The sequence below is a fragment of the Grammomys surdaster genome, unplaced genomic scaffold (genome assembly GCF_004785775.1).
Source record: "Grammomys surdaster isolate TR1022 unplaced genomic scaffold, NIH_TR_1.0 63, whole genome shotgun sequence".
Taxonomy (NCBI): domain Eukaryota; kingdom Metazoa; phylum Chordata; class Mammalia; order Rodentia; family Muridae; genus Grammomys; species Grammomys surdaster.
The window spans coordinates 14,942,924-14,955,417 of record NW_021604565.1 but is presented as its reverse complement, the minus strand read 5'-3'; the positions used below and the strand labels follow the sequence as shown (position 1 = coordinate 14,955,417).

Sequence of the window (12,494 nt, the reverse complement as noted above, 5' to 3'; positions counted from 1 at the left end):
GCCTCGAACTTGTAGTTCTCCAGAGTCTTGCTGTGTAGCCCTGGCTGGCCTGGAACTTGTGATCCTCCTGTTTCTGCTTCCTGAGTGCTGGCATGACACTGTGGATGTGTGCCATTATTCTTGAATGAATTCATTTAATTAGATCAGAGTTTACGTAGACATTTGAGCTGTTGGGGAACTGGGTCAGATTAGCTGCTCTTGCTTTTTCTACTTTACCCTTGCTGATGAGAGGAGGGCATGCTGGGTAGGAACCGGCTAGAGGGGCAAAGGGTGCTGGGCACGACTGCTGTTATTTTGGATGAAGAGAACAAAGATGAATCCAGGCACCACTTCTCAATGTAAAGATAAGCACCGAGAGGGGCTTGGCTGTACTTTAATGCTAGCACTGGAGAGTCTGAGGCTGGAGGCTTTCTTGTGAGTTTTAGGCCAGCCTGGTCTACATAACAAGTTGTGCCTAACTAGAGAGCTGCAGTGAGACACTGTCTCAAGAAAAAGAACTTTTTTGAAACCTGTGACAACACTAGAGATAACGGAAGCTCAGAGTAACTGTGCTTTCAGTTTCTAAGCACTCTCGAGTGATCCCAGTAGTCCCCAGTCCACACTCTCGTGCCCAGCATCTCAGGATGGAAAGAGCTTCCTAGCCAAGCAGAGCCGTCTGTCAGACATGAACAGTCTGCTTTACTCATCTGATCATAAGAACTGTGACTACAGCCGGGCAGTGGTGGCACACGCACGCCTTTGATCCCAGCACTTGGGAGGCAGAGGCAGGCGGATTTCTGAGTTCGAGGCCAGCCTGGTCTACAGAGTGAGTTCCAGGACAGCCAGGACTGTACAGAGAAGAAACCCTGTCTTGGAAACAAACAAACAAACAAAGAAACAAAAAACCAAAAACAACAACAACAAAAACCAACAAAAAAACCCCGTCACTACATTAGGTCCCCTCTCCTCCATCAAACTGTAGGTAGGAGAGACGTACATGGTGGTAGTTCTAAACAGACCAGACTTTAAAAGGCAATTTTAAAGATGCATATTGGCTGGGGCTGGAGAGCGGGCTCAGCAGTTAAAGAGCGCACGAGGCCCTTCCAGAGGACCTAGCACCTGCCTGGCAGCTCACAACCAACCCTCTGTAACTCCAGTTAGTCCCAGGGCATCCCATGCCACCTTCTACCCTCTGTGGCACCAGGCGCAGACATATATACAGGGGAAATACCCATACACGTAACATAAAATGATAATTTAAAATTATTTGCAAGTGTTTTCATGTGGACACCCGATAAGCATCAGGTTTGGTATGTGAGGAGAGGGAAGCCACTCCTGAGTGTTTCAGATCAATACTGTGATTCGGTTTAAAGGCCAGGCTTTTAAGTTCTAGACATTGTGGTTAGAAGTTGTCTGGCTTGTCTCTTTACAGACTCTGCCAAGCTAATAACTTGAAACTAGAGGGGTTTAGAGAAGTGTAAGGTGGAGTCCTTAGATTTGCTTTAAGTGGAGCGCAGAAGAGACCTGCAGGCTCAGCAGACTAATGGCTCCTCTTCCTCTTCCTCTTCCCCTTCCCCTTCCCCTTCCCCTTTCCCTTCCCCTTCCCCTTCCCCTTCTCGAGCTATGCCTATACACATAAGTCTGTGTTGAGCTTTGCTTCCTCTGGCAATCCTCTTCCTAAGGCACCTCCCCACCTCCTGCTGGCTGATAGCCTCTCCGAGTCTTCCTTCCTCTCCGTTTACATTTGAAGGATTCTGAGTGTTGTATTTGTGTTGTATTTGTGTGGTATCTTCCTGGGTGTGTTCCTTTCTCTTAAAGCAGCTGGGGCTTCATGGCGTCATGGACCCACAACTCCTGGAATTACAGGTTTTCCAGTCTACTTTTTGAGCTACATAATTTAGATTTGGTTAGAGGGGACGTTGGTTCCCCTGGATAGTTGTGAGCCTCCTTGTGGGTGCTGGGACTTGAACCTCTGTCCTCTGGAAGAGTAGCCAGTGCTCTTAGCGGCTGAGCCTTCTTTATCTCTACAGCCCCAATTCAGATTTTTTTTTTTAAATCTAGAGGCTAGTTTACATGTAAGGAAATATGAATTCTGTGAGAATTTCATACATCTCAAAATTCAGGCTTTTAAGACAATCTCAGAATTTTTGTTAATGTTCACATTTTAAGAAAAGATTTTATTTGTGTGTGTGTGTGTGTGGTGTGTGTGTGTGTCTGTCTGTCTTGTCTGAATGTGATATCAAATCTTAGAATTCTACCCTCCATGTGACCTAACGTGTTTTTCATGAATGTTAAGAAATAGTTATTTTCTATATGTGCCCTGTGTACCAGAATTATACTAAAAGAAGGCTTTTTGCATTAGAAATTCACTGTTAAGAACCCTAGTAGGTAGAGATTTCAAAGAGTGTTTGGTACAAGTTTCAGAACCATTCTGAATATATAAACCTGCTTTCAATAAGGAACAAGGTTTTCGGTGGTTTAGGTAGTTTGCCTGAGTGGTCCAGGGAAAACCTGTGGAAATCCCTGCTCTCTTCTTAAGGCAGGTTGATTTTGATTGATGTGCCTGAGAGTTGTTTACTGCCATATTATTTCAGTTTAAAGAATGCAGCTCGAACTGCATATACGGTACACACTCCTAATCCCAGCCCTTGGGAACAGGTAGGAGCTCAGAGATATCCTTGACATCTGAGACACTGCTTTTCAAAATGATCTTGCTATATACAGTTTTAAATAATTTACCTTTAGGTCAGGTAGGGTTGTTCCTGTTGATTACTGTAAAGAAGATGTGTTTAGGCTGGATGTAGTGGTATAGACCTTTAATCCCAGCACTCAGGAAGTACTGGGTCTCTGAGTTTGAGGACATTTTGGTCTACATACATAGTGAATATGACACCCGGGGCTACACAGTGAACCAGGGGGTGGGGGAGGGTGACACATTCTGTTAAGTTGGTTAAATGATAAGAAGAGTGTTTTTTTTGTTTTTGTTGTTGTTGTTTAAAGAGATAGTATAGGCAGTTGTCATTGCTCTTTGAGAGGAAGTCTGAATTTCCCATGGTTCTGGGATAGAGAGATGGAAGAAAAGTCTTGGTCTTGACTCTTGGGTTGCCTTAGCTCTCAAATCAGTGTCCCCTATCTTCCTAAGATCTTATTAGAGACTTTCTGTTTGGTTTCAATTTAGGAAACAAAGGATTCAGCAGAGTTTATAGATTCTTGTGTTACAGATCTTAGAGAAGCTTTAATAAGGCTTGTGAATTGTGAGTTTCTGAAGGGCCTTTCTTAAACCAGTCTCCTGTGTTGAGGCATTAAGCTTCATCTCTGCAAATGGACTTTTGTGCTTATGAATGGTTTAGAGAATTCTTTGTACATTTATGATATTTCAGAGTAGCCAGTCCTAGACTTAGCTAATGTTAAAATCACTTTGGCTGCTTAAAGTTTCGAGTTGGCAATATGGTCATGTGGGATGAAATTTCTGGATAACAGTGGTTTTCCAAGTAAGTGCTCTTAGCTCTCGAGTTCCAAGTAAGTGCTCTTAGCTCTCGAGCCATCGCTCTAGCCTCAAGAAATCAACAGAACTTGCCATGTTTACTATAATTATTCTTAATTTGATTCATCTTAAATGTTAGAACATAATGTGTTTATTGCCAACAGAAACTTCGCAGTGCCTGGACTGTCCCTCATTCACAGTGTCAGGCTCAGGGCAGGTCACTTAAACTCAGTAGGTGTTTGTTTACTTGTGATTCTGAGTCCTCATGAGCTCCTGCCCTTCCCTGCTTCTGCCATGCTCCCTTCAGCACATTTCTTCCCTGGGAACAGTCTTTTAGTTGCAGGGTTTGGAAGTGGAGAGACTGACCCTCGTGTGGATGACACTGGGAGACTTCACCACACTGCAAAGTGATACTGTTTTCCAGTCTATTTGATTAACCCCTTTTTTTGGGGTGGTGGTGGTGGTGGTGGTGGTGGTGGTGGTGGTGTTAATTATCAGAGTATTTAGAAAATTACTTATGCTGTCGAAACACCAGCTGATCTTGGGGTGTATCTTCAGATACACCCTACAGGATAACACTCCTTTGGGATGCTTTAAAGAACCTACTCTAAAAGATGGTGTGTGTGTGTGTGTGTGTGTGTGTGTGTGTGTGTGTTGCTACGGATGCATGTGGAGGCATCTTTCTAAATAGCTTTCCATCTTCATTCTCTGAAGATAGGATTTCTCACTGAGCAGGAAGTGTGCTGCTGGCTAAACTGGTTGGTCAACAAACTCCCAGCTTCCCTCTGTGTCTGTTCTTCAATATGAATTAGGCACATGCTGCTGTGCTTGGCTTTTTTATGTGGCTGCTAAGGATTTGAGCATAGGTCCTCATGCTTTCTTAGCAAGTGTTCTTACCTATTGGACAGTGTCTCCAGACGTTTAAGAAGTGTTTTACATTAATACCAACGAAGGGATGGGATAGAGCTGGAGAGAGGTGTAGACTGCTCAGTGATCAAGGGCTCTTCTTCCAAAGGATTTTGGTTGAGTCTGAGCACCTATGTGGTGGCTTGCAGCCATCCATCTGTAGCTCTAGTTCATACCCACTTTTGGCCTCCCCAGGAACCAGGCCTGGATGTGGTGTACTTACATACATTGAGCCAAAACACTCATACATAAAATAAAATTAATAAGCTCTTTAAAATTGTTTTTGAAAAAAGAAAGAAAAAGCTAGGACCTCACTATTTTAAAATAATGTAGGGCTTAGAGCTAAGACGTGTATTTATCAATAAGTTTGTAAACATGGAATGTGTTTGCTAGGAAGGATTTAGAAATTGACAAAGTGGGTTTTTTGTTTTGTTTTTGCCTTTTTAGAGTTTGCCAGACAAGGGCAAGAGTGCGTAGTGCTGTGGAGGGAACGCTGGACAGTGCTTGTCTTCATGGAGTTCAGGGTGACTGGTTTTCCTAGCTGAGTTAGCGATGGCTCTGGGGTTACAGTTGTCCTGCTCGGCTGAGCGAGTGTGCTGGAGAAAAGAAGCAGGACAAACAAGATGAGGAGGTTTGGAGTAGAGGATGCTGCTGAGGAGACAGAATTAGGAAGTTATGTGAGAGCGACAACTAACCCAGCATCCCCAGTTTTCAGGAGCCAGGAGCTCAAGCATAGGCTGGAGGGCTCCTGAGTAGCTGCAGCTTCCTTTCTGCAAGGAGGCCTCATTCTGGCTGTTCCCAGATCCTCAGAGTCCTTCCAGACTTCAGGGCCTAAATTAGGCCATATTTGACTTGGCAACCAGTTTAAGCTAGTGTGTGGCCGATTTGAAGTTCAATAGAGCATGCAATATAAGGATGAAAAGTAGTTTACAATATTGATATAGTAGCCACTACTTATTAAACATTCAAATGACCGGCTCTGTCCAAGATAACATTACAAGAATCACCTCTGATCATTCTATAAGCACCTCTACCAAGTAAGTGGGTTACATTCCCACTTACCAGATGAGAAGCTTTCTAAGATGTTAAGGTTAAAGCAGGCCAAAGTAACAGTTGGGTCGGGGCCTGGAGCAGGCTTACTTTGTATTGCTGAACACTCACTTGTGCTATCTGTCCTTCATAAGACCTGGGAACATTTCAAAGACAAAAAACTGCTACTTACCCTGTTTTTTACAATGGGCAAGTAGAAGCCAGCCTGTAGTTCTGAGAAGCTTCTCAAGACTAACAGTCTGATGGAGTTTTGGTCAGGTGGATGGACAGTCTCATCATAATCCCCTGAACAATCAGATTTCATTTCAGGTATTTTATTGTGGCTTATGGTATATGTCAAGCTTAAGAGTTTTAAAATATTATGAAGTAGTTTGTTATGAGACTTTATTTGTAAGTAGAATTAAAACTGGGTCTGGAATGATTAGAACACATTTCTGCAATTGGCGGACACTTTCCTGTGACCGAGGCTGCAGGCATGTAGACTGGACCGGGTGTGTGAGCATTGCCTGCTTGCTGCACACTTGGACTAGAGCTCTGAAGTGGTCTTGTCCTGTTGACAGGATTGGTTCCTGTGTAGTATAGTTTATTGTTTAAAAATAAAGTTAACTTGAGAGTAGTGACACCTTTAGTGCCAGCCAGCACTCAGGGCACAGAAGCACCTGGATCTCTGAATTTGAGGCCTGTCTGGTCACTGTCTACACAGTGAGTTCCTGGTCAGCCAGAGCGACCCAGTGAGGCCCGAGCTGCCTCAGGACAGGGGGGAGAATGAAGAAGTGGGATGAGGCAGGACTTACAAAGTTATCAAGAAATAACGTGTAAAAAGGCCATATCTTTGACCTTTTTGTCCGTCTGGCATGAGTCTTCTTTGCCTTTTCCTGTTTTGAGTGGAGCTGAAAATAACATGTTTAAAGGAAAATGACTCATTTTTTGTGTGTTTGGTTCCTTCTCCCAGTGTCTCTGGATTTGTGTCTCTGTGGCTTACATCTGTAGCACAAAGTAGAAATTTCTAATTGTAGAAATTAGATTCGGGGAAGAAATTATTTGTGTTGTAAAGAAGCTACTTTATTTATTTATTGTAGTTTGTAGAAGGTTTTTATGACCCACATTTTCATAAAAGTCTTCGAGGTTGTAACTGGAAACCCTTTAGGGGTGAAAAGATGGAAAGATGAACATTGGCAAGCTTGCTTCATAAAGTATTCACAGTGCATATTTAGAAACGTCTTTTTATCTTGATATATCCTGAGGTTGAGTGTCTTATGTCATTTACATTAAGGGAAATAAGTGACAGTCTTTTCTAGGTTGGCATTTGTCATCTTCCTAAGTGGTAAAGCAAATTTAAGTCCTGCTTGTAAGTGGTGATTCAGAAGGCAGACTAGACTGGAAGTTGCTGTCTAAAAGCTATCATTTGTGTGACAAGGGGTCATTGAAGAATAACATCAGATTCAGGTATTTGTTACTACTTGTCATGGTTCTCTTTGGGGAGTCAAGGAATTAGAGGGGATAGAACGATGCCAGACAAACAAAGAGAGGAAATGTGGACAGGCTTGTGGGGATTTGAAGCCTGCGATCAGATTACACACCACCAAGGAAATGGCCTTTTCCAGGGCAGGGACGGTCCTTTCCTATTAGCTGGCTCCGCACCAAAAGCAGCCAAGGGCATCTCTGGTCACTGCTGTAGTTATGTGAGCTAGTTGCTATGCACCCTCACCCCTCTTTCTTTTTGATACTGGCTGGCTTGGAAATTCGTAATGGCCTCAACTCTAAGATTTGCCTGCTTTGTCTCCCTGGTGGTGGGATTAAAGGGATGTGTCACTATGCCCGGCCTTTGAAAAGTGCACAGCCAGGCTATTTTGGTTGATTTTTGTGATTGCTCATGAGAAGATTTTTATTGATTGTACTGTGTGTGCATGTGCATGCATGTGTGTGTGTATAGGTGTATGTGTGGTTTGGTGTGTAATATGTGTGATGTGTGTGACTGTATGAAGACACTTTAGACAGGAACGTATAGCTAAAATGTTCACAGTGAGATGAGATAGGAAAGGCAAACTGCAGATGTCTGTGGGGGAAAGTTTGGACCGCCAGAAAACATTGCCAGTCTCTGGTGTCTGAATTGGACACAGTCTCAGTGGGAATGGCTCAGAGGGAAAGATGCTGAAGGCAGACCACACACTCTTCCGCCAACAATGATTGCTGGTAAATGTGAGACCCGAGCAAGCTCTCCCTCCTTACAGCTCCACATGCGTGGGCAGCAGCCCTCGGAAAGGTGCATGTGAGCAATTGCCTTCTGTTCCTGAGAGCCAAAGCTTCAGGGATCTCCATGTTCTTCAACAAGAAAGACCCATGGAATATAATTGGATTTGGGCTGTGTCTGAATTCTTAGAGGTCTGGTATGTGGCAGGAAGTAGGCAGAGAGTTTAAGAACTGAAGAACCTCACTGTGTGCTGTGCCGAAGTAGGATCTGTGAAAGTTACCTTTGAAATCTACAGTGGAGAAAGTGGGACAGGCTCCGTGAGTTTTCTAGAGTAATAGTAATGTTAGCTCCTAACAGGAACTGTTAGAAAGTGTCAGTCAGTCTGCCACTTAAAGATTCCACTCTCTGTCTGCATCTGAAAATTAGATGTGTAAAATAACAAACAGGCACTGAGTTGGAAAATGGGCTCCATCTTTAGTATTGAACAACGCAGCAGAAGGGTTGCCGTAGGCTTATTATTGTCAACCTACCCAGCTGTGTTAGTCCACCTCACAGGCTTACCTGTCTGCTATTGTCCTCAGGTTATTGAAACATTTGTATGCAAGTGAAGTCTGATGAGCGTTAGGCTTAGTTTTTCTTTTTTAAAAGGGAGGTGTTACTCTTGTGTCACTGTTATTAGGAGAAATGTAACTTGTGCAGGAGCTCCTTTACAGTAGACAGTGTGGTGCTTCCATGAGGCACACAGGTAACAGCCACGGGAGCAGTCTGCCCTGGCCTGCTGGCCTGCGCAGACAAAGATCTGTGCCCTGGCCTGCAAAAGGGAGCAGGAGCTCCTTAGAGCACACTTGTGCTTGAGGTTTGTTCCACAGGTGATGTTTCCACGCCATGCACACTGGTTCTCTCTGCACCCCAGGTACTTCAGTTCCTGATATTCAGATACTGTCAGAACGTCTTATGACATAGACAGCAGTTGTATGTCATACTCCCCACCCCCCAAAGGCTGGCGTCATACTCACAGAGTCTGTCTTCTGAGTTCTGGTATTAAAGGTGTGTGCTACCATGCCTGGGTTAAACTGCAGGTTTTAAAAATGAGTTTTCCATTGGGCATTTGCTCAGAGCTCAGGAAACAGCTCTCTAGTACTGGTGTTTGGTACATAAACTCTAGAAGCCTCGTTTTCCTGTCTGGAAATGGGGTTAGCGTTTATTACTGGAGCTGCTGATAGGTTAGAAAGGGAAAGGAATTGCAATGCCTGCTTGTGCTTGTGCAGAATTGCTCGGTGTAGCCGGGCAGTGGTGGTGCACACCTTTAATCCCAGCACTTGGGAGGCAGAGGCAGGTGGATTTCTGAGTTCAAGGCCAGCCTGGTCTACAGAGTGAGTTCCAGGACAGTCAGGACTACACAGAGAAACCCTGTCTTGAAAAAAGAATTGATTGCTTAGTGTGTTACTGTTGGGGATCAGCCCAGGACGGGTGCAGATCCATTGGAGCCATCTTGTTTGTGCGGGACTGGTACTGGGTTTATTAACACTTGGCTTTTCTGTTTGAAGGTTACGGGAAGTTTCAGAGAAGCTGAACAAATACAATTTGAACAGGTAAAACTTTATGTTGTTTTAAGTTTATGCATTTTTCACGGTGTTGGGATGGATGTGCTACAGCCCTACATGGAGCTGTAGAGTTCTCTTTCTTAGGGAAAGGATTCATTCTTATACCTTACTCTTAGGTGATTAATATAATTTATGAGATTAAGAATTAGATTACATTGAGACTCTTTTGAGATGTATGTAGCCCTGGATGACGTGGAATTTGATGTATAGGTCAGGCCTTGAACTCCCAGCACAGAGACCCACCTGTGTGTTTTGGGATTAAAGGTGTGCACTACCACATCTCTACTCTTTCTGTCAGAGTTAGGTTCATTTAATTATAGTCTTCACTGATGCTGATGCTTAAACAGTTGGGTAGACCGTGCAGCTGTGGTAATTGTGGTAGGTATCAGTCACTTTTATTTATTGCTTTAAAATTCCACTTAGGAATTAGTTCTTTTTGTGTACAATTGAAAGAACAGTTTTACTTACATGCTTTTTGCTTGTTCCCTAGCCACCCGCCTTTGAATGTACTGGAGCAGGCTACTATTAAACAGTGTGTTGTGGGACCCAATCACGCTGCGTTTCTTCTTGAGGTAATTATTCACCATACGGTAGAGAGAGATGAAAACTAAACTGTGCATCAGTTTCTAGTCAAGGGAAGGCACTGAGAGTTAGTTTTTGCCCAGTTTTCTTTTGTGTAAATTCACTGGCCCAGAGAATTGGGTGTAAATGATTTACTCGATCTTGAAACTAGTTAATAGCTGCGTGGGAAGACTCCTGAGTGTAGTTATTATATAATTCTGCTCTGAATTCTGCCAGGCTGTATTGTTTTAAGGGAAGTTTTAATAGCCTTTTGTTACTGTGTGTTATACACTCTGCCACCCATGTATGTGTATCTTCTGTACTTCTTTGTTTTCCAAGTTGACAGTGACTGGCAGAATCTGCTTGTTGAATAAATTAAAACTTTAGTGTCTTCTCTTGCAAAATTTAACATATTTTTTTGTTTATTTGTTTTTGCTTTTAGGATGGCAGAATTTGTAGGATTGGTTTTTCAGTACAACCAGACAGACTAGAATTGGGTAAACCTGATAATAATGATGGGTAAGACACTAGCTTTTGTTTGCTTAGTGTGTGTGTGTGTGTGTGTGTGTGTGTGTGTGTGTGTGCGCCTGCCTGCCCACCCGCCTGCCTGCCTGTGTCTGTGTCTACCTCTGCCTGCCTGCTGCCTGCCTGCCTGCTGCCTGCCGGCCCGCCTGCCTGCCTATGGTGTTGAGGATCAAACAGAACGTAGTATATAGTAGACAAGTGCTTTCCCACTGAGCTACATCCTTATCCTATATTTTGTAATTAATATGGTGTGCATTTAACCCTTAGAAGGTATTACAGAAAACCAAGGTTTTGATCTTCCTTATCTTCAAGAGATTAAAAATGCCATAGCAGAAAAATCATGTTTAAAATACAGTGAAATGATTAGTTTGCACCTTGATTTTTTTTTTAAGTTTTTAAAAATTTATTATTAATTAGTTAATTAATGTTAAATTTGGTTACTTTTGGTAGCTGGGAAGTAAAACCCATGTCCCTAAGCATGCTAGGGAAGCATTATGTATGTCATCAGCCTATAATCCTAATTCTTGAGTTTAGTTTTTAAGCAAGTCATAGTTTATTGACAGTGCTAACATAAATTGCAGAGGAGTTAATTGCCAAGGCACCTGGGAATCCTAAGTTATAAGAAGGATGGTACCACATGCTAGGTCAGTCACAGGTGGGATTTATTTAATGTGCAGTGGTTGGCTATGGTACAAGATGGCACAGGCCTTGCCCTGCTCTCAAGGCTGGTGTTGACCTTGTGTGCTTCAGAGGTTCTGTGGCTTTAACTTTCTGAGTAGCTGGTATATAGGTGTGTGCTTGTATGCTTCCCTGACTGAAATGATTTTACATATCATGTTTGTCTCTGATAGTTAGAAATCAAGGAACTCATTTTGAAAGCAGTAAAGTTTTTTCCTCCTTCAAATTTTGGTCTTTAAAAATTATAGTGCATTAAAGGATAATGCTTCATAAGATTTGAATTCTGCTTGGTTGTTTCTAAGAAAAACATGATTAATTTTAAAATATAACAGAAATTTATTACTATTTTATGTATATTTGAAATCTGATCAGTTTCTACCGGGGAGGAGTGCAGGGATGGGAGGCAGCTCAGCTGGTGCCGTGCCGGCCGGTCGGCATAGCCCGGACTTGGGAGGCCGATGCCCTGCAGAGTAGCAGGCCTGGAGCTGTACTGTCTACGGCTTGAAACTGTCGTGTGATGGTTTTGTCTTGATTTTTCCTTAGGTCAAAACTGAACAGCAGCTCCGGGACAGGGAGGACTTCTAGGCCGGGAAGGACAAGTGACTCCCCGTGGTTTCTCTCAGGTTCTGAGACTCTGGGCAGACTGGCAGGCAACACTCTGGGGTAAGTTGGTCCAGTTGCAGACACCCTGGTCTGTGCTGTGACTGAGCATATCAGTATTATCGTAACAGGGGTCAGAGCTAGCCCATTGTGCCCCTGTGATAAAAATAACCAATGCAAACCGATTACAGAACCCAGATTTCACAGTATCACTCCCTGCTGTGGTGTCATTTGAAAGTTTAAAGTTTGTATTTGGCCATTAATTATGAATTATAGAAATCTAAGGTTACTTCTTTTTGATATCCAAATCTGGTAGTGTGTGTTTGTGTGTGTGTGTGTGTGTGTGTGTGTGTGTGTGTTTTAAAGCAGCAGCAACAAGAAACCCCAACTCTTCCCCCTCTATCATTTTATGTTGAAGTTAAATTAAAGGAGTCATTTTTAAATTCTAGGCATGCACTTTTATTCATTTTATACTCTGGTTCATTTTTTGGAATTTGAGATTGGGTCTCTCTACATAGCCCTGGCTGTTGTTAACTTCCCTATGTAGACCAGGCTGGCCTTGAAGCCCCAGAGATTGGGTTTCTTCTGCCTTCCAATTTCTGGGATTAAAGATGTACAGCACCGTGTCCAGCTATACTTCGGTTCCTCAATGACCAAAATGTCTGAAAACACCTGGTTAATGACCAAAAGATGCCTGTTCAGTCAAATTATGTAGTATTCAGAGGCTGACAAAAATAACTTAAGTGCAGTTGAAATTGCTTTTTAAAAAAAAAAAATTTTTTTTTTTTTGTTTTGTTTTTGTTTTGTTTTTCGAGACAGGGTTTCTCTGTGTAGCCCTGGCTGTCCTGGAACTCACTCTGTAGACCAGGCTGGCCTTGAACTCAGAAATCCGCCTGCCTCTGCCTCCCAAGTGCTA

General features: G+C 43.0%; 1 protein-coding gene across 5 annotated transcripts in view; it reads left to right on the top strand.

Moving 5' to 3' along the window:
• Positions 1 to 12,494, top strand: part of Ubr5 (ubiquitin protein ligase E3 component n-recognin 5) — a 105,236-nt gene that overhangs the window by 18,240 nt on the left and 74,502 nt on the right. For all 5 annotated transcript variants that reach the window (XM_028765502.1, XM_028765529.1, XM_028765520.1 and 2 more), the window contains exons 2-5: positions 9,158 to 9,202; positions 9,705 to 9,786; positions 10,218 to 10,294; positions 11,522 to 11,641. In XM_028765502.1, the coding sequence (XP_028621335.1) occupies positions 9,158 to 9,202; positions 9,705 to 9,786; positions 10,218 to 10,294; positions 11,522 to 11,641 (324 nt within the window). The remainder of the gene's footprint in view (positions 1 to 9,157; positions 9,203 to 9,704; positions 9,787 to 10,217; positions 10,295 to 11,521; positions 11,642 to 12,494) is intronic.